We start from the raw sequence: 19,857 nt of genomic DNA, 5'->3' as shown, positions 1-19,857 counted from the left end.
ATATAAAGGAGGGTGATATTGGCACTTCGGCCACATCCTTCTTCTAAATAGCTTCTTTCCCACATATAAAAGGATAAATTTCTCATCCTTTTGATTACAATCATCTGGATCTGGTAGCCCTTGCTTTAACAGGTACGTACCTTTCAATATGCGCCAAACTGGTTTGATGAAGACGATAGAGAATATTGTACGTTTGAAAGAAATACAAGTTGAGGAAATTAAGGAACCATAGCTAGCAGCTGTAAACTTTCTGCTGCTTAATTTCGATCCCTTATATATATATGTGTATGCATGTATATGGTGATTATTAGCCTTGTTCATGTGCAGCAAATCTATCCACACAAAAGAAAGCATATACAAAATATATTTGTTATTCAAGTGAAAGGAAGAAGAAGAAGAAGAAGAAGAAGAAGAAGAAAATGTGGAGGCTAAAGATTGCAGAGGGTGGGAATGACCCATACTTGTACAGCACCAACAACTATGTGGGGAGACAGATATGGGAATTCGATCCTGATGCAGGCAGTCCTGAGGAGCGTGCCCAGGTGGAAGAGGTTCGTCAAAATTTCTACAAGAATCGCTATCAGGTCAAGCCCAGCGGTGACTTTCTCTGGCGTATGCAGGTAATTAATTTATTTAATAATTCCCCCTCTAATTCCTTTTATATCAACTCATTTGTTCATTTAAATTATTCATCTTCGTGCGAGCTGTTTAATTTTATTTTCTTTTGAGCAAAGAAAGCAATAGATATATGTAAATCACGGATTTGTGGAGCGTCAAATATCATTAATTTCTTTCCAGAAAAAAAAAAAAAAAAAAAAAATTGCCCCCTGCGTATCTTCTCCTTTAACTACTCATGTATGCATCATTTAGCTTCAATAGATCTTCAATAATTACTCAGTCTTCCATCACTTTTTTTACTCTTAAATACAAAATAATCTTATTTTCATATGTTTTATTTTCTTAGCCGTAAAATATAACATCTTCTCAAATTTTACCTTAGAATTTGCTCATGCATATATAATTGGCAGGGAAGGACGAGTACAGGCTAAAAGAGCGTGCACATCACGTGAAATAATCCTCTAGGTGTAGTAGCTAGTTGGAAGTTAGGTGAAGAAGAAAGTGAATGCTGATATCTTATTTACTTAGTGCATTTATTAGTAATTAATGGAACAATCTTATCTATTTGTTCTGATTAAAAAAAAAAAAAAAATCTTACCTGCCTATATTAGAGGAAGAAGTCAATGCTGACATAATAGTTAATAAGACTAGAAAGCCAAAGACGATGGTGTGTTCTAATTAGTGTTAGGCAATTTCTTAAGCAGTTGAAAACTATAATATATGCAAAATTTTAATTTAATTCATTTCTTTTTTATTAATTTTTATATTTAGAAACATGTAAGAACTTAATTTTTAATTAAAAAAAGAATTATTTTTGAAAAATAAAAATTGAATTAAAAATAATATAATTAGTTAAGAATTTAATTCAATTTTTTATATATAATTTATATCAAACTAAATCAATAAAATATAAATCTTAAAAGGAAATTGTATGAGAGAAGAAATACTAACATTCATTTAATCAATCAATAAATTTTATTTTAATAATATTAAATTGTTTTTAATATTATAAAAATTTCAAATTTAAACTTAATTTTTTATATATAAAATTCATCCCATCAAGCTGACTAATGATTTATATGCCTTTCACATTTAATGGGCCCACCCATCCAACAGTTCCTTAAGGAGAAAAACTTCAAGCCCAAGTTGCCAGCGGTCAAAATAGAAGAGGGCGAGGAGATAACATACGACAAGGCGACATCAGCATTGAGAAGGGCAGTCCACTTCTTTTCGGCACTGCAGGCTAGCGATGGGCATTGGCCAGCAGAGAATGCAGGGCCCTTGTTCTTCCTTCCTCCATTAGTCATGTGTGTTTACATAACAGGTCACTTGGACACTGTTTTCCCTGCTGAGCATCGTAAGGAAATCCTTCGCTACATCTACTACCATCAGAAGGAAGATGGTGGTTGGGGCCTTCATATCGAGGGTCACAGCACAATGTTCTGCACCGTTCTCAGCTACATTTGTATGCGCCTTCTCGGGGTTGGACCTGATGCTGGTCAAGACAATGCTTGCGCCAGAGCTCGAAATTGGATTCGTCAACATGGTGGCGTTACATACATTCCCTCCTGGGGAAAGACCTGGCTCTCGGTACTTCTTCCATCAACAAATTAATACAACCTTTTCTTTTTTCCTCATCCAATTAATTCACTCATCATTTTCCTTTATTCTTCTGTTATAGATCCTGGGTGTGTATGACTGGTCTGGAAGCAACCCAATGCCTCCTGAATTTTGGATCCTTCCTTCATTTCTTCCTATGCATCCAGGTGAATAAATGTTATCATTTCATACTCTGGTGTTTTGGTTTAATATATTCTTCTTATATTGATCTTGGAAATGCAGCAAAAATGTGGTGCTACTGTCGGATGGTTTACATGCCAATGTCTTATTTATATGGAAAGAGGTTTGTTGGCCCCATTACTCCTCTCATTCTTAAGTTGAGAGAAGAACTCCACACCGAACCTTACCATCAAATCAATTGGAAGAAAACACGTCATCAATGTGCCCCAGTGAGTTGTGACATCAACTTGATTAATTAAAATTTCAAGCCCAAACCACTCTTCAAATTTCTTATTATCCTTGTGATTAAATTGCTTCTGCAGGAGGATCTCTACTATCCCCATCCTTTGATTCAAGATGTAATGTGGGACACTCTATACATACTCACTGAGCCTTTTCTTACTCGTTGGCCCTTGAACAATATAATCAGAAAGAAGGCTCTTGAAGTGACCATGAAGCACATTCACTACGAAGATGAGAACAGTCGTTACATTACCATCGGATGTGTGGAAAAGGTATTTCTCGTTATTAGCTTGCTCTTCTTGCTGCATATGACGGTCTCTAATGCTTCTTTTCCACTTCAATTTTACTTTACAGGTTTTATGCATGCTTGCTTGCTGGGTTGAAGATCCAGAGGGTGACTATTTCAAGAAACACCTTGCTAGGATCCCCGATTACTTATGGGTTGCTGAAGATGGAATGAAAATGCAGGTAATTATTACACTTGTATTCTTTTTAGCCATTTGTAATTACACTGTACCCCTAACAAACATACTCTATCTGTATGCAGAGTTTCGGAAGTCAGGAGTGGGATACAGGTTTTGCCATTCAGGCCTTGATTGCTAGTAATCTTACAGATGAAATTGGAGACGTGCTTAAGAGAGGCCATGACTTCATAAAGAAATCTCAGGTTTATTATAAATGTCTTTGCACAATAATCAAGTATTTTTCCTTTTCTCATTAGTTTTCCCTCACACTCATTGTTCTGTTTGAATAAAACAATTGCAAAGGTCAAGGACAATCCTTCCGGTGACTTTAAGAGTATGCACAGGCATATTTCTAAGGGATCGTGGACTTTCTCTGACCAAGATCATGGATGGCAAGTTTCCGATTGCACTGCTGAAGGTTTGAAGGTGACAAAAACTTTGTTCAAGCATGCCCTCAAATAATGAATATTAGTTCTTTTTTGCAGTATCATCGCATACCTTACTCATATTGCAATGTCTTATACTATACAGTGTTGTCTGCTTTTCTCAATGATGCCACCAGAAATTGTTGGCGAGAAAATGGAGCCCCAGCAGTTGTACGATGCTGTCAATATCCTAATTTCGCTACAGGTGTGGGTCAACCTAAGCTACAGTGCATCTTTAATTGTGTTCCCTTGCACAAGTAGTTTATGCTCTGGTATCATCGAAAATACATAATCTTGATCATTGCATGCATTGCAGAGTAAAAATGGAGGCTTAGCAGCATGGGAGCCAGCTGGGGCTCAAGAATGGTTGGAAGTAAGTTACTTTATGACGTTTTGGTGATGCTTCTAGATTCACCTTCGATCGGCATGACCAATTAATTATTGTATTTTTATCTTGAATCAGATGCTAAATCCCACAGAATTTTTCGCTGACATTGTAATTGAGCACGAATATGTGGAGTGTACTGCTTCTGCGATCCACGCTTTTGTTTTGTTCAAGAAATTATACCCTGGGCATAGAAAGAAGGAGATAAAGAATTTCATTACTAATGCTGTCCGATACCTGGAAAATGTACAGAATTTGGAGGGTGGATGGTATGTTCCCATAGCCAATAGCTAGTAGATTTTCAAGAAATTATTTGAGAAAATAATTACATGAAAATGCAATTTAACAACGACAGGTATGGAAATTGGGGAGTTTGCTTCACTTATGGTACATGGTTTGCACTGGGAGGCCTGGCAGCTGCAGGCAAGACTTGCAACAATTGCGCAGCAATGCGCAAAGGTGTTGATTTTCTTCTCAAAATACAAAAAGAGAATGGAGGCTGGGGAGAAAGCTATCTTTCATGCCCCGAGAAGGTAAATTTGATTGCATAATGAATTGTTGACGTAAATGGTAAAAGCGTAGACAACATACATAAAATTCTCAATGTTGTTGGTGATCGATGCAGAAATATGTACCTCTGGAAGGAGGCCGATCCAATTTGGTACATACTTCTTGGGCGATGATGGGTCTAATTAGTGCTGGGCAGGTCAGTTATTAACTAAGTTTTATAGGTAGGATTATATAAGACTTTGGAATGCTGATTCTTTTCATGAATAACAGATGGATAGAGACCCTACACCCCTTCACCGTGCTGCAAAGCTCATAATCAATTCTCAGTTGGAAGATGGTGATTTTCCTCAACAGGTAAAATTGTTTTTAATCTCAAGACGGGAAAGCATTTAAACAATTAACAGTTTTTTTTTTTTTTTTTTAATAAATGTGTGCTGATATGGTAGGAAATCACGGGTGTGTTCATGAAGAACTGCATGCTACACTACGCAGCATATAGAAACATCTACCCACTGTGGGCTCTGGCAGAATACCGCAACCGTGTTCTCCTGCCTTCCAAAGCTATTTAAATCCATCGCATGAGTCTATATATTTCACTCAAAACACTTTGTGTAGTTATTTTTGTAACTGGGTCAACTACCCTTTATAGCTTTGATGCCCTTAACTGCGCCTTCAAACACTTTTGGAATTGAGTCTCTCAAAAATTTAAGTATATGAATTGAAATGTTGCATATTTTTTATTAAAAAAAAAGTTATTAAATCTTATTGTAATATAATTAATGAATTTAAACAACTGCACAATTAAAAAAAAAATAAACAAGTGAAAAATAGAATAGCGAACTAACAACCCACTTTCGTGGCGAATTAAGTAGTAATGAAGATGAAACTAATAGTTTTGCCCATTCGTTGCATAAATTATTTATTTTTTATTTAATATATTATAATATATAATTTTTTATATTTTATATTTTTACAATCATATTATAAAATTTTAATTCAATTAGTTATAATTTTATTTCAAATTTTAATAAATAAATAAATTGTTTAATATATTATATTTTATTATTTTTTAAATTATTTAAAATATATCAATAAAAAATAAAATAAAGTAAAAAAAACTGGTAATTTTTTAAATATTATTATTGAAATTTTAAAAATTTTAAATATAATAAGAAATATTTTTATAAGTAAATTCTCAATTTTTATTAATATTTTTTTATTGAATAATTATTTAAAATATATATATTAATAAAATTTAAAAAAAAATAATTCACTTTTTTATTTTAATAAAAATATAATTAAAAATAATTAATTTTTAGGGATATTATGATCTATAAAAATTTTAAAATTTTTAAAAATGTATTAAAAGGAATTTTAAATAACTGTTAATATTTTTATATAATATTTCAATAGTTGAAATACAAAAATTTTTAAATAAAAAAGTTAATATTTAATGTAATAAGTTGCTCACATTAAACTATAGCCTATAATTGGAAAACCCAAAATAAGATGTGACAACTAACAATTAGAAGAAATTCAACGGCCGCCCTTGGATCTCTCCCGCGCTCTGCTCCACCTCTAATACACAAACTTCTTTCCGTCAAACCAACCCAATTTCTCAAATCTGAATCACTTCCATCTCTTTTTTTTTTTTTTTTCAGTTTTTAATTATTCATGTTCATATGCATCCCCTCTATCTTCTACTATTCTTGGCATTGCATTTGCACGCCTATCCTCGTTCTCTTCTTGCCTTTTCCATTTCCTCTCCAAAACCCATCACACAAACTGCTGCTGCTTCCTTTCATCCATTTTCATTCTTCTACAACCTTATTCTAATTGCTTTGCCATAATTCCAAATTGCCAATGGGCGCGCACGCACCTAGGCTTGCGCGCAAAACCACTCCAATATTGTTACTCGCGTTATCATTAGCAGTTGTGGCATTTGGTGCGACAGATTCTGCTGCCCTCTTCAAGTTTAAGGAAGCGCTTCAAAATAACTCGGCTCTCGACAATTGGAATTCCTCTGTTAATCCCTGTGATTGGAATCGCCCCAATTGGGTTGGCATCCTTTGTTTGAACGGAACCATTTGGGGTTTAAAACTCGAAGGCATGGGATTAACGGGCATCATTGATATCGATTCTCTTGTTCCCTTGTCTCACTTTCGGACTTTAAGCCTTATGAACAATCAATTTGTTGGCCCTTTCCCTCATATCAACAAACTTGGCAAATTGAAAGCCTTGTACTTATCCAATAACAGGTTCTCAGGACAGATTCCAGACGATGCCTTTCAAGGCATGGGTTCCTTGAAGAGAGTGTTCCTCGCAAATAATGAGTTTTCCGGTAACATTCCTCTCTCGCTTTCTACCTTGCCAAGGCTTATGGAGTTGAGACTTGAAGGGAATCAATTCCAAGGCCGAATTCCTGATTTTCGACAAAAGAATTTGAAGACTGTAAATCTAGCCAGCAATTTTTTGGTGGGTCCTATCCCCGAAGCCCTCAGCAAGATGAATCCCGACTCCTTTTCAGGTATTTTCCTTTTTCTTCGTATCATCCTCTCCTGTTCACATGATCATAGAGATTGCCAATAACTTTAAGGTTTAATTTTTTGTTTAGTTTTTGAAAAAAAAAAAAAACATTTGTAAGAAAATAATTTAATTTAATACTCATAAAATTATATTATTTTTAATTTATTTTTTAATAAAAAAATTCAAAATTTTTTTAAACATAAAAAAAAAAAATAATTAAATTGAATTGTTGTGAAATTTTATTTTAGAAATCAGAAACATTTTCCTAACAAATTCTTAAATCTAAATGTCAGGCAATAAAGACTTGTGTGGGCCGCCTCTTTATTCATGCAATTCACCCTTAAGAGCCCTCAATAAAAAAGGTAACACCCTGAAAATCATAATCGGTGTAATCCTCCTACTGATAATACTAGCGGCCATCGCAGTGGCTTTGGCTATGTTCCACCGAAAAAGGCACCGCCCAGAATTGGAGAGGAACCCATCATTGTCTATGAACTCCAACAAAATTGCACCTTCCTACGTAGCAGACCAACAACAATGTCAAGTGCCGGCAGAGAGTAGCGCGCAATCGAGGAGGTCTGATAAGCTGTCGTTCGTGAGGGATGATATTGAAAAGTTTGACTTGAACGAGTTGCTGAGAGCTTCAGCAGAAGTCTTGGGGAGCGGGACATTTGGGTCTTCATACAAGGCTGCCGTAGGGAGTGGCCAAGCCTTGGTGGTGAAGAGGTACAGGCATATGAACAATGTAGGCAGAGAAGAGTTTCATGAGCACATGAGAAGGCTGGGGAGGTTAAAGCATCCAAACTTGCTGCGTCTCACAGCCTACTATTACCGGAGGGAAGAGAAGCTTTTGGTTTATGAGTTCGTTGAGAATGGTAGCTTGGCTAGTCACATTCACGGTAAGTTCCTTCTTAGTTCTTATTTCTTGCAAATTACATGCATTACTCTGTTTAAGTTCATCTCTAAGTGTTTTTTTTTTTTTTTCACTGTTTAGGCAACCGTTCCCTTGAAGGGCAAGGGCTTGATTGGCAAACCCGGTTGAGAATTATCAAAGGAGTGGCCAAAGGATTGGCATATCTATACAGTGAGCTTCCCATATTAGTTCCCCATGGTCACCTGAAATCATCGAATGTGCTTCTAGATCCGTCCATGGAACCTCTGTTGACAGATTATACTCTAAGGCCAGTGATCAACCCCCAACAGGCCCACAATCTCATGATTGCTTACAAATCACCCGAGTACGCACAAAATGGCCGCACATCTAAAAAGACGGACATTTGGAGCTTCGGAATACTGATATTGGAGATATTGACCGGAAAGTTTCCGGAGAACTATCTAACGCAGGGATACGATAGTAGCGCAGATATAGCAAGTTGGGTTAATAAAATGGTTAAGGAAAAGCGAACAAGCGAAGTGTTCGACAAAGATATGAAGGGAGCAAAAGATAGCAAAGGCGAGATGATTAATCTTTTGAAAATTGGATTGAGTTGTTGCGAAGAAGATGTGGAGAGCAGATTGGACATCAAGGAAGTGGTCGAGAAGATTGAGCAATTGAGAGAAGGAGACAGCGATGAAGATTACACTGGCAATGAAGGTATTAATTTTAGTGTTAGAGGGAACGAGGATCGTTTTTCCTACACCGTGGATCGATGACTGGCAAAGAAAACAAGGAGAAAGTTTCAAAATAATAATAAAAAATTCTTTAAAAAAAAATCTATATTATAAAAAAAGTATGTCACAGGGATGACAGGTTTTACTTTCACAGGCTTCCCTCTAGCTCTAAGCTATAGCAAGATATATATGGGAAAATAATTCTGAGGGGGTTAGCCTGAAGCTGATCCTGGCAGAGTATAGTGCGTTTTTTCAATTTTGATGTTGGAGAAGGCAAATGATACAGAAACCCACTAATGTTCATCATATAGCTATTAGCTTAGCGTTATCTGTCTCGCATGCACAGATTTTCCTTTCATACTTGTGGATTGGCGTTCCCTTCTTGTTAGAATTCAATCAATTCCTTTCTGGTTGCTCTGCCCGCTAATTTCCCTCTCTCTCTCTCTCTCTCTCTCTTTACCTTTTCTTTTTTTTTAAAAAATTGCATTGAATTTTCACGATGCATCTTTGTGAAAATATAGTAGCATAATTAGATATGAGCTTGGCACACATCCTCATCAATTTTAGAATGAATTACTTCGTGTAATGGTTTTTTTTTTGGTCAAAGGTTTAATGGATTTGCTGATAGCTTTCTTGCGCTAGGCAGGATTCTAATTATCCTCTACACTTACAGGCTTCATTTCGATTAACATTGCCCACTTATGATATTTCCAAGAACTTTCAATTTTACTTATCAATTACTTTACCAAAATAAAACTTTGTGCAATAAGGCTTGATCAAAACTATAATATGACCATTGATTGCATTACATAATCCATTATTTAATTAATTTATTGTTGTTTTTTAATTTAAAAAAATTAATAAAATCAACATGGTTAAAGAAAACAAAGAAAAGTAATACCCAACAACTCAAAACATGAGAAAATCAAAATTAAAGAAAGAAAGGACATGGTGATTATATATATCCAAACACAGAATAAAATCAAAGAAATGAAAGTACAGATATAACTCCAACGATCGATCACACCAATCTCAATCTGGAAATGTGATCAAGATGCATTACGCTACTCTTTTTCCTCCTCGACAGATGCAACTGTGATGAGAAGGGGATGATATAAGATCACATATAAATATGCAAATGCGATCAATAGATATACATTTCTGAGAACAGCTACTACTTTAAAAGGAAGGATACTGTGTACAACCAAACACATGCAATACTTAACGGAGAATTTTCTTAAGCCCTATGACAATGAATACAAGAGAATGGCCATGTTAAAACTCGAAGAAACATTACTTGTTTAATTCCCCCCCTCCATTTTCTCGTTTGATGGATATTAATATATACAGCTTCTAAGCTTGAGATCAATATTAAAGTTGCCGGTACATGAACTTCTTCGACTGTATAGATTATCAGGAATATTGGGTCAAGGATTATGCAACATGAACGAATGATCTCGTGAGCCCATAATCAAACTAGATGGAAGATTATGCTGCAGAATCATCGAGAAGGCCTATAGATGAGGAGGTAATGCTGGACCTGGGCCCTTCGAGCTACTACCCAAGGAGTAAGATTGAGACGCCACCGCCAACAACAGATTCAGGGCCAGCTTCTCCTCATCATCCACTGATGCAGCCACATAAACAGTACGAGTCGTTAGTCATCAGATAATGACCACAAAAAAGAGAAGGATCAGGTGGGGCTCGTTCAAAATCCAAATGGGTCCTAAACCAGTTTATTAGCTCTCTGAAATTTATATCTGAGCGGAAAACCCCAACCCACCGTCATTTCTACTTCTAAACGATAATGAATGGTAATAAACGACATGACACTCCCTCTATCATTTTTCAACAAGTCTCGAGGAAACGGATTGAATAGCAATTCAAGATGAGATAGAAAATTCTCTCAACTTGCGTAACTGTGTGATATAAGAAGAAATAGTGGTGAATACCAGGTTATGATGATCAGAAAATGCTTTGGGCGTGGCCATATAATTATTTATTTTTTTAGAAACGTATAAATTTTTTCTATATTAAAATTCGAATCCAAAAAGTCCAATTGTGCAGTAGAAAATGAAAGAAATGAATATTATAAATATGGGTTGATTGGACAAAATAAATTTGTTGACCATGAATGATTATACATAGCCCAATTTTGTAAATAAAGAGACACTTGCGGATTCTCTTTTATTTCAACAACTAAAATGGGATTATTCCACTAAAAGAAAAACTAAAATGGGATTAATCAATTTCTAGAATCACATATCCCGAACTTAGTGTCTTTTTTTTCGTCTTCTCTTATTCTTTGTAAATATAGTAAAATTAATTTCATAACCACCACCACGTTGCCCTTTTGAATTTTTTTTTTCCTCTCTAAAAACAAAGAAGAAAGAGAAAGATACAAATGAAATGTGGCTTCCAAAAGCAAATGGATCAAAGAAGGGAGGAAATGGGCTGGTTGCAGTAGCTATAGACAAGGACAAAAGCAGCCAAAATGCTTTGAGATGGGCGCTTGAGAATCTGTTGTCCAGAGGTCAAACTGTAATTTTAATCCACGTTCTTCACAAAGCAGCATCACATGGTAGTTTTTGTGATCTTTGTGACTTTTTTTTTTTTTTTGGGAAAATTCAATATATTATATTCTTAGAGTAAGATAAAATTAAGATTGTGTTTGAATAATGTGCAGGGCACGGACATGCTTGTGAGAATAGTTCAGTTGGGAAGAATCAACTTGACAAGATTACCAAGGATCTCTTCCTTTCATTTCGTTGCTACTGCACCCGCAAGGATGTAGGTTCAGGAATCATTGCATCCATGATCCACCTCTTTGAATTTTTTTTTTTTTTATTAAAAGAAAATTTTCTTCTTTTATATCAGATACAATGCCTTGATATTGTTTTGGAGGACTACGATGTAGTTAAAGGGCTCACGGAATATGTTTCCTATGCCGCAATTGAGAATTTGGTTATTGGTGCCTCCCGACATGGATTCATCAGGTAACTTCATTTCAATTCCATTCGATATTCTAATTTGCATAGATGATACAGGATCAAATTGCATACGAATTTTTGTGTGTATGTGTGGAAACAGAAAATTCAAGGCAGATATACCCAGCAGTGTGTCAAAAGGGGCACCTGATTTCTGCAATGTATATGTCATCTCCAAAGGAAAGATTTCTTCAGTACGACATGCCTCTCGTGCAGCCCCATATGCGTCGCCACTACGAGATCAGATTCAAATCCTAAACAAGCAAAATGAAGCTCCTCCAGACACACTTTCCCTGCATAGCGGCAGTATCAGAGGTTTGTAATTTGTTTTCCAATTAATTATTATTTCCTTTCCAATTAATTAGCGCATCAATTTATGCTCTGCAGAAAGGACGCCAGTCAAGCCTCGCATATCGCTCGATGAATCCTTCAAGTAAGTCTTTCATCATTTGATTTCTAAAAACATGATTTACACCATTTGGGCAATTGGGCTCATTTCCCTCCCTGCGTGCAATTCATCAGATCTCCTTTTGAAAGAGGAGGACGAGCTTTCAATGTCAAATCTTTTGCCGAACTCATGGAGTCTGAAACCGACATTTCATTCGTCAGCTCCGGCAGGCCTAGCACTGATCGCTCATCTTCTGTCGCCTTAGATTTCATCGATTCATGCCTAACTGCACGCCTTTCTACTAGCTCCGAGACAAGCTTTGGATCAATTCGTTCTGGACCAAAGTTCAATGACCTTTCTTCTCTCCATGAATTCTCATCATTTTCGCATGATAGTGCAAGAACCTCATTTTCAGGTTCTTCACAACACGTGGTATGAATCAACTCTATGATTTCATTTTCACCAAAGTTCAATAACAGATTATGCAAATTTCTTTGGCTTATATTTCTGTTCAACATACATGCAGGATGATATGGAAGCTGAGATGAGAAGGCTAAAACTAGAGCTGAAGCAAACCATGGACATGTACAGTACTGCATGCAAGGAAGCTCTCACAGCAAAACAAAAGGTACTCATTACAAAGTCATGTTTAGTTGCAAATTAGAAGAAGAAGAAGAAGCAGGTTATCAATTGTAAATGTCAAACTCGTATAGGCAATGGAGCTGCACCGCTGGAGAGCTGAAGAAGAACGGAGACTGGAAGAGGCTAAAATTGCTGAGGGAGCTGCACTGTCAGCTGCGGAGAAAGAAAAAGATAGGTGCAAGGCAGCTATGGAAGCAGCTGAAGCGGCTAAAAAGCTAGCAGAATTGGAAGCACAGAAGAGACTAACCGCAGAAATCAAAGCCCTAAAAGAAGCAGAGGAAATGAAGAATGTAATGGAAGCTCTAGCCAAACAAAATGTCAGGTACAGAAGATACACTATTGAAGAGATTGAACAGGCAACGGAATACTTTGCCGAAGGACGGAAGATCGGAGAAGGAGGTTATGGCCCAGTTTACAAGTGTTATCTTGATCATACGCCGGTTGCAGTTAAAGTATTACGTCCAGATGCCGCCCAGGGCAGGTCGCAATTTCGGAGAGAGGTAAGGAAGAAAGCAGAAATTTAGTTAGTAATAACTAATCAGTCAAAAGTTTTACGGCCTAAATTAAAACCGGTAGAAAAAAGAAAAAGACCAGTAATTAGCTGTATGCTTGGCTTGATAGTAATAATGTGATGGAATATGCAGGTGGAAGTACTTAGCTTAATACGACATCCCAACATGGTACTCCTCCTAGGAGCCGTCCCAGAGTATGGTATTTTAGTCTATGAATACATGGCCAAAGGAAGCTTAGATGACCGTCTGTTCCGCAGAGGGGACACCCCAGTTCTTCCTTGGCAACTGAGGTTCCGAATTGCTGCAGAAATAGCCACAGGCCTGCTGTTTCTCCACCAGACGAAGCCAGAACCACTAGTGCACCGTGACCTGAAGCCAGGCAACATTTTGCTAGACCACAACTACGTGTGTAAGATAAGCGACGTGGGGTTGGCCAGGCTAGTCCCAGCAGTAGCGGAGAACGTAACACAGTACCACATGACCTCAACAGCTGGGACATTCTGCTATATTGATCCAGAATACCAACAAACAGGAATGCTAGGCGTAAAATCTGATGTATATTCCCTAGGAATCATGCTTCTCCAAATAATAACAGCGAGGCCACCAATGGGTTTGACCCACATTGTCGAACAAGCAATTGAGAATGGGGCATTCAAAGAGATTCTAGACCCAGCAGTGCCCGATTGGCCAATTGAAGAGGCTTTAACCTTTGCAAAGCTAGCACTGCAATGTGCAGAGCTGAGACGGAAAGACAGGCCAGATCTCGGCAAGGTAGCGTTACCAGAGCTCGATAAATTGAGGAGTTTTGCCCAAGCCAATATGAACAACATGTACTGGGCGGAAAGTGCAGGCCCATCTCCCCATCATAGCTATATATCCACAACGCAGGTTAGTTTATGAGAAATGAAGGTGTAGGTAAAAGAGCTAATTAAATAAAAGGACTGTTTTAATTTGCTGTGGCTTGTACGTGCAGGAAGTGATGAGCGATCCCTTAATCGGACATTCAGAAAGCGTAAACAGCCAATCAAGCACATCATCTATTGCAGAAGGAACCTAATACATCCCAACTCAAATATATATGCTTTTAATGGTTGGGGCTGCACAAAGTACATGTATGAATGTGAATTCTTTTTGGGCTTTTGACAGTTATATTGCTCTTATTTTGACCACTTAACTTGGATTATTTACCAAATTAATTAATCTTAGGTGAACACAAAACAGGATGAGATCATGCAAATTAAATATGAGCTGAATTGTGGGCCGGCTGTGGTTTCAGCAAATTCACTCTTTTCATTTGTATTTGCCTTCAAGAGTAGTTTAATTTGTACTTAGAAATATGTCAAGACTTGATCTTCCTTAATTCATGTATGGGCTTTCATATTAATTAAGCGAATAACCATGCATATAATAGGGATGAAAATGGTGAAATTATTCACAAAAAAATTAATTTACTTGAATTCGACTCTAAATAATATTTTAATCATTTAAATTCACCTTAAATTCATTCGTCCCAAATCTTAATTCATTTAGATTTATATATTCTAATTAATAACTCATATAAAAATATTTTTATTAATAATTTTATATTTTAAAATTTAATATTTCAAAAAAATTATATAAAAATATATTATTCAATGATAGTTTTAAAAAAATTTAAATTTTATTTATAATATATAAAAAAATTATAAATATTATTTAAAATAAAATTTATATTTAATTAATTTTTATACAATTGAGTTTGAATTCAGCACATAAAATTTAAATATAATATAAATATTATTTTTAAATTTAAAATCATTCTAAATTTAAATATAAACTCATTTTTTAAATAAAATTCAATTCATATTCGTTATTACCTCTAATATTAAATTGATGTTGTACATTTCTTTTATGAGTAAAAAATAATAATCGTATTTAATGAGATTTTTTTTACCAGAAAAGGAAAACTTTTCCAAAATATCCATATTAACTAAACAAATCCTGTATGCGTTTTTGGAACGGATTTTTTTTTTTAAAAAAAAAAAAATCGGAACGGAGAATTTATTACTTATAATAGTAGAATTTATATAAAATTCAGTATTATGTTATGTTCTATTTTGAAATTTTCCCTTGGAAAGTGGCAAGGGGACGTCGTCACGTGTCTTATGCAGCAAACGGTGTCTCCTCATGAGGATGCCCAGAAGTTTCTAATTCGGTGACGTGTCCAATTTCTTTGCTTTTTTTAAAAGCTAAAATTGCAATTCCTTCCTCCTTTCTCCTTTGCAAAAGCCACAAGAGATTCATGGGACAAGGTGAAGAAGTCAAGACTCGAAGTGAACCTCAGCTTGAGATTCTGGTTTGCAAATTGTATATTTGTAATATATATTCCGGTAGCGCTGAAAACGAAGAATCATCGTCACCCCTTGAATTATTTTATTGTAGGAGAGGGGGGAAATATATTTCTTCTGTAGGCCAAAAGTCGACAAAGAAGAAGTCCACTCTCCTGACGATGTTCAACGCTTGTGCGTTGTTCTACGGCCCGAGTCCGGAGAGCGATCAATCGAACAGAAACAGGACCCTCACTCTGGCAAGGAGGGTGTCAAAAGGACTTCCACTTCTACAACTACAAGTGGAAAGGAGGGTGGACATGGTAGCCTGGTAAATCTTGTTTCTCTGTTTTATTTTACATATTTCAGTTAGACAGGAATCGTTACTTTTAAATGAGGCACCTCAATATGGTAGGAAGTGAACATCCAAGAGGAGCCCTTGCTGCGATTCATTGTGATGGGACGGAAAAGCCTTCCGGACCCAAGTAAGAGAAGCCAACCTTATTGGGGTTTTGTAGACTTGGTCACCAATAAGATAGATGATATGAAGAATGCGCTTGGAGGAGGTATATAACTATGAACATGTACAAAGTTGCGTTAATTAATTGTCTCTCAAAATGAGAATTCAAAATAACCGTGTCTCTACGTGTGTGTATTTGGGTTTCAGAGGAATATGATACTTCCACAAGAGGTCACCGACACAAGTATCCGGCAAGAGCAGTGGGAGAAGGCGTTTATCGCATCCTAAGGCACAACCCGGGCAAGAGAATGCACACTCATTTGGTTTACAGGCTGGAGTTCCCACCAGAAGATAAAGAAAATGAGCCTCAAGAGTCGCTCAACATTGAACGCCAAGCCTCATTTATCATACAGATAAAGAACCCGGAACAACGAGCAGGCAGTAGTTACCAATTCAGAGGACTTGAAAACAAGCGCAAGAGGCCATGTTTCCTGCACACCTGCAAGGCCAATTTGGCCACAAAAGGTTCATTCCGGCTGATCCGCCGGACTTGTTGAACTATGAGGAATGCGAGTTCTTGCTGATATTGGCGTCGGATGATATAGAAGAGGAACTGGGATTGGAGCTGAAGACGGAATGCGAAGCAGATCCGTCGTGTTCTTATTTAGTGAAGATACATGGAGAGAGTGCAGGCACCAGTGCCCTCTTCCAAGGCAGTTGGACTTGAATAAAAATGTGAAGCCAAATTGTGTATATATATCTAAGCTAGAGTACCTATGGTCATGGATGTATATAGCAATGCTAGGATTTACCCTTTTCTACTGACATTTATCCATGGGAATACTAGCATGGGATCCAGGTGGTTCACTTCTACTGACATTTCTGTTGAAGAATTGTCATTTTGATAGGGCAATATATAACTGATATTTATCATCCAAAATGAAATGTGCACCAATTACACTAAAACAAATATCCAATAATAGCTAGAAATAACATGTAAATATATGTACGGCATTACCAAACAACATTCATCTTCGTCAATGAATTGTTGAGTAGCCATATATAGATTAAATGTATAATTATTGAATTATAAGTACGTGAAGAAGAATGAGTTCTTATCATTAATATATGGTGCCAGTTTTTTTTTTTGGTCCTTAATTACCTAATTAATTAAGTGCGTTACTAATGGACTGTACCATACTGGGAATACTTTGGAGCTTTAAGCATAAACTATAGGTGAAAGGTACAGCTAGTTAATTCCCAGTAAAAATTAAGATACAATTTAATTTATACGTAAATCATAATAATAAATATTTTTTCTTGATAATATCGAAAATATGATCCCAACCGTTCATTTTCATATAAGAATATATATAAGTTTCATTCATGTATAAAAGCCTTTGATTTCATCAGTCAAATATATCATCAGTTTGTGTATCAAGGTTTGCGCTGTAAGTTAATAACCCATATATATTTCATCCCTTAATTTTGATTTGCTCTATTTCATGTTGCATTTGCATTTAAAAAAACATGTTGATTCGCATCCTTTTTCTTCTGAGATGTCATTGCCTTGGCAAGGCAGCTAATTAACAAGAAAAACAATATATACATGTGAGCAGGAGGACTGAGATCATCAGAATGGTATCGTGTTGCACTCAAGGGGCCCTCCTTTTCTTTATTATTCCATTGTTAATTGGCAGTGAGAAAATCATCATCAGATTAGGCGCATCCAAAGAGACAGAATTCATCCATGGAGACATTGGGTCTATCCACGGAAAACGATATGGGCAGTTTTGGTTGCTGGATCCAGAGGTTACGACAATTATAGGCATCATCAGGTGATCACTAATAATATTCTCAACTTATTTTTATGCATATAAATTTAATTATAATTCATAACACATGGTAATTAATGAGTGAAGCATAATTAATTATATTGCATTTAATTTATGCAGGCTGATGTATGCCATGCTTATCAAATTCTGAGGAAAGGAGGATAGAAAGATGAAAACATCATAGTTTTCATGTATGATGACATTGCATTTGACATAAATAATCCAAAGCCTGGTGTCCTCATTGTTGCAAGGGGTTTTGCGGTCGCCTGGACGAACACTCACCAAAGTGGGAAAAGTGAGGAGTCGCCACTTTAATTTTGAGGGAAATTAAAGAAAACCATTTGTGAAAGTAAATTAAAATGAAACCACTTCAAAAACAGAGATTCTAGGTTCGGGGTTCGTAAACGGGTGGGGAAGGTGTTAGGCACCCCACCTTGTCCCTCAATGAGGGTAAGCAGATTTAACTTCACGTTCTTTATAAATTAGAATTGATAGTTAGGAGGGTTTGAATGGAAATGTTAATCCTTCTGACAAAAAGAATATTTGATCTTTCACTAATCCGGATTACCCAGATACATAAATAAATGAGACAACCTTAGTGAGTGGTTGTTGCATATTGGTTTTATTTTAGGGATTATTGTGCGTATAAATAATTTGGTTTGAGAATCGGATAAGAACTCTCATCCGACCTATTTCATATATTCGTTAAAGATCTTAATTGAGAATCGGATAAGAACTCTCCTCCGATCTCCTTTTAAATATTTATTTAAATTTTGGATTGAGAACCGGATAAGAACTCTCCTCCGATCTCTTTTAAACATTTTTTTAAAATTTTAGATGGAGAACCGGATAAGAACTCTCCTCCGATCTCCTTTTAAATATTTATTAAAATTTTAGATTGAGAATCGGATAAGAACTCTCCTCCGAACTCCTTTCAAATATTTATTAAAACTTTAGATTGAGAATCGGATAAGAACTCTCCTCCGATCTCCTTTTAAATATTTATTAAAATTTTAGATTGAGAATCGGATAAGAACTCTCCTCCGATCTCCTTTTAAATATTTATTAAAATCTCTTTTATTTTAATAGGAGTCGGATAAGGACTTTTTCGATCTCTCGAAATTTGATTACAGCTACCCGCCACAAAATCCTAAAACTAAGCGTTCTGGCATTCAAAGATATCGGGGCTCGGAATAAGGCTTCTTTTAACTCATTGGTACCTTGTGACTAGTCAGGGGATACCAAACTGAATTTTTCGACCTTCCTATGTGGTCGCCTTACCAGTACCTTTTGATACCCGATCTATCCCATTTATTTATCTTAAGGTTCGGTTTTACTCTGCCTTGTGACGTCTTACTCAATTGTGTTTTGTGTTATTCTAGTGATTCGGCCTTACTATTTTCCCGACTTATTATTCAGACCTTTCATTATTTTAAAGAGACCCTTAAGATACAGTTACCTACATTTTATCCAACCACTTATACGCTACTCAGGACTAGAGGACTTACATTCAGGAATAACAAAGATTAACAAAAAGAATGGACTGGTCAACAAGGAAGTAAACTCGAGAATAACCTTCTTCTTGTTCTTTAACGCAATATAAATTTGGAGAAAATTATATATATATATATATATATATATATAAAGAACAAAGGAAGTACGTAAAATTAGAACGAGCACTTAATAAAACAGCAATATGAGCACTCGCCTGTAGGGAGTCGGATCTATTGAACTACTTACGGGATCACAAAACGTAATGGGGCCGCGGGCTGGTAACCTGAAGACTAAGGTTCGCCTTGAAATGAAGAATACCTTGTTAAAATGTAGTCCGATCAAAATTATAACTAAGTATGAATGAGGTTGAGCTTGGACAACGGGAGTGAAATAAAGATAACAAAGAGAGAAAGTGAGAGTGTCACAGGATAATGAACGAACTGAAAATGAAGAGTTTCAGTATTCAGAAATCCCTTTGCAAGAAAATACTTCAGAAAACTGATTTCAAAAGTTTTTTTTATGAAAGCTCAAAAATAGCAGAGTAACGAGCTGAATTAAGTTTCAGAGTCCTTCCGCTATATTCACTATTCGTCCTCCCTTTTGAACAGTTTTCATGCAGGTATTTATAGGAACCGGGTGCTCCCTATAAAGGGTCAGGATTTGTTTTGAGGG

The 19,857-nt window shown here is 36.1% G+C and overlaps 4 protein-coding genes and 1 pseudogene across 5 annotated transcripts; all 5 read left to right on the top strand.

The window, feature by feature from the left end:
* On the top strand, positions 1-5,064 carry LOC110665723 (beta-amyrin synthase). Its single transcript, XM_021825963.2, has 16 exons — positions 1-132; positions 328-620; positions 1,735-2,208; positions 2,300-2,384; positions 2,461-2,627; positions 2,721-2,912; positions 2,995-3,108; positions 3,188-3,307; positions 3,408-3,530; positions 3,636-3,734; positions 3,846-3,902; positions 3,993-4,183; positions 4,270-4,447; positions 4,540-4,620; positions 4,695-4,778; positions 4,871-5,064. The coding sequence occupies exons 2-16, from the start codon at positions 420-422 to the stop codon at positions 4,991-4,993; spliced, it is 2,289 nt and encodes a 762-aa protein (XP_021681655.2). The 5' UTR covers positions 1-132; positions 328-419; the 3' UTR covers positions 4,994-5,064.
* Positions 5,065-5,864: 800 nt separating this feature from the next.
* On the top strand, positions 5,865-8,982 carry LOC110665721 (pollen receptor-like kinase 4). Of its 2 annotated transcripts, XM_058132914.1 has the most exons (4): positions 5,865-6,951; positions 7,244-7,312; positions 7,376-7,849; positions 7,945-8,982. In XM_058132914.1, exons 1-4 carry the CDS (start codon positions 6,288-6,290, stop codon positions 8,601-8,603), a joined length of 1,866 nt encoding a protein of 621 aa, XP_057988897.1. In that variant the 5' UTR covers positions 5,865-6,287; the 3' UTR covers positions 8,604-8,982. The 2 variants fall into 2 exon arrangements, with proteins under 2 accessions (XP_057988897.1, XP_021681653.2); XM_021825961.2 differs by having other exon boundaries at positions 5,870-6,951; positions 7,244-7,849.
* A 1,988-nt stretch (positions 8,983-10,970) lies between these two features.
* Positions 10,971-14,331, top strand: LOC110665720 (U-box domain-containing protein 52). Its single transcript, XM_058132913.1, has 10 exons — positions 10,971-11,142; positions 11,248-11,351; positions 11,439-11,557; positions 11,652-11,863; positions 11,936-11,981; positions 12,071-12,368; positions 12,463-12,564; positions 12,650-13,078; positions 13,223-13,978; positions 14,064-14,331. The coding sequence occupies exons 1-10, from the start codon at positions 10,971-10,973 to the stop codon at positions 14,145-14,147; spliced, it is 2,322 nt and encodes a 773-aa protein (XP_057988896.1). The 3' UTR covers positions 14,148-14,331.
* A 1,024-nt stretch (positions 14,332-15,355) lies between these two features.
* Positions 15,356-16,735, top strand: LOC110665722 (uncharacterized). Its single transcript, XM_058132916.1, is given in 5 exon segments — positions 15,356-15,425; positions 15,512-15,727; positions 15,812-15,962; positions 16,064-16,335; positions 16,338-16,735. Coding segments are annotated over 5 exon segments (939 nt in total). The 5' UTR covers positions 15,356-15,371; the 3' UTR covers positions 16,584-16,735.
* The window catches only part of LOC110665739 (vacuolar-processing enzyme alpha-isozyme-like), a 32,340-nt pseudogene continuing 29,173 nt past the window's right edge, over positions 16,691-19,857 (top strand).

Source organism: Hevea brasiliensis, chromosome 13, assembly GCF_030052815.1.
Source record: "Hevea brasiliensis isolate MT/VB/25A 57/8 chromosome 13, ASM3005281v1, whole genome shotgun sequence".
Lineage (NCBI taxonomy): Eukaryota > Viridiplantae > Streptophyta > Magnoliopsida > Malpighiales > Euphorbiaceae > Hevea > Hevea brasiliensis.
The sequence above is the reverse complement of the archived record's forward strand: the minus strand, read 5'-3'. Positions and strand labels throughout refer to the sequence as shown.

Coding starts and splice junctions, on each gene's coding strand:
- LOC110665723 (XM_021825963.2), top strand. CDS start 420: ATGTGGAGGCTAAAGATTGCAGAGGGTGGGAATGACCCATACTTGTAC. Junction 3,109..3,187: donor AAGATGGAATGAAAATGCAG/GTAATTATTACA, acceptor ATCTGTATGCAG/AGTTTCGGAAGTCAGGAGTG. Junction 4,779..4,870: donor ATGGTGATTTTCCTCAACAG/GTAAAATTGTTT, acceptor CTGATATGGTAG/GAAATCACGGGTGTGTTCAT.
- LOC110665721 (XM_021825961.2), top strand. CDS start 6,288: ATGGGCGCGCACGCACCTAGGCTTGCGCGCAAAACCACTCCAATATTG. Junction 6,952..7,243: donor GAATCCCGACTCCTTTTCAG/GTATTTTCCTTT, acceptor TCTAAATGTCAG/GCAATAAAGACTTGTGTGGG. Junction 7,850..7,944: donor CTTGGCTAGTCACATTCACG/GTAAGTTCCTTC, acceptor TTCACTGTTTAG/GCAACCGTTCCCTTGAAGGG.
- LOC110665720 (XM_058132913.1), top strand. CDS start 10,971: ATGTGGCTTCCAAAAGCAAATGGATCAAAGAAGGGAGGAAATGGGCTG. Junction 11,864..11,935: donor GCATAGCGGCAGTATCAGAG/GTTTGTAATTTG, acceptor TATGCTCTGCAG/AAAGGACGCCAGTCAAGCCT. Junction 13,079..13,222: donor GGTCGCAATTTCGGAGAGAG/GTAAGGAAGAAA, acceptor TGGAATATGCAG/GTGGAAGTACTTAGCTTAAT.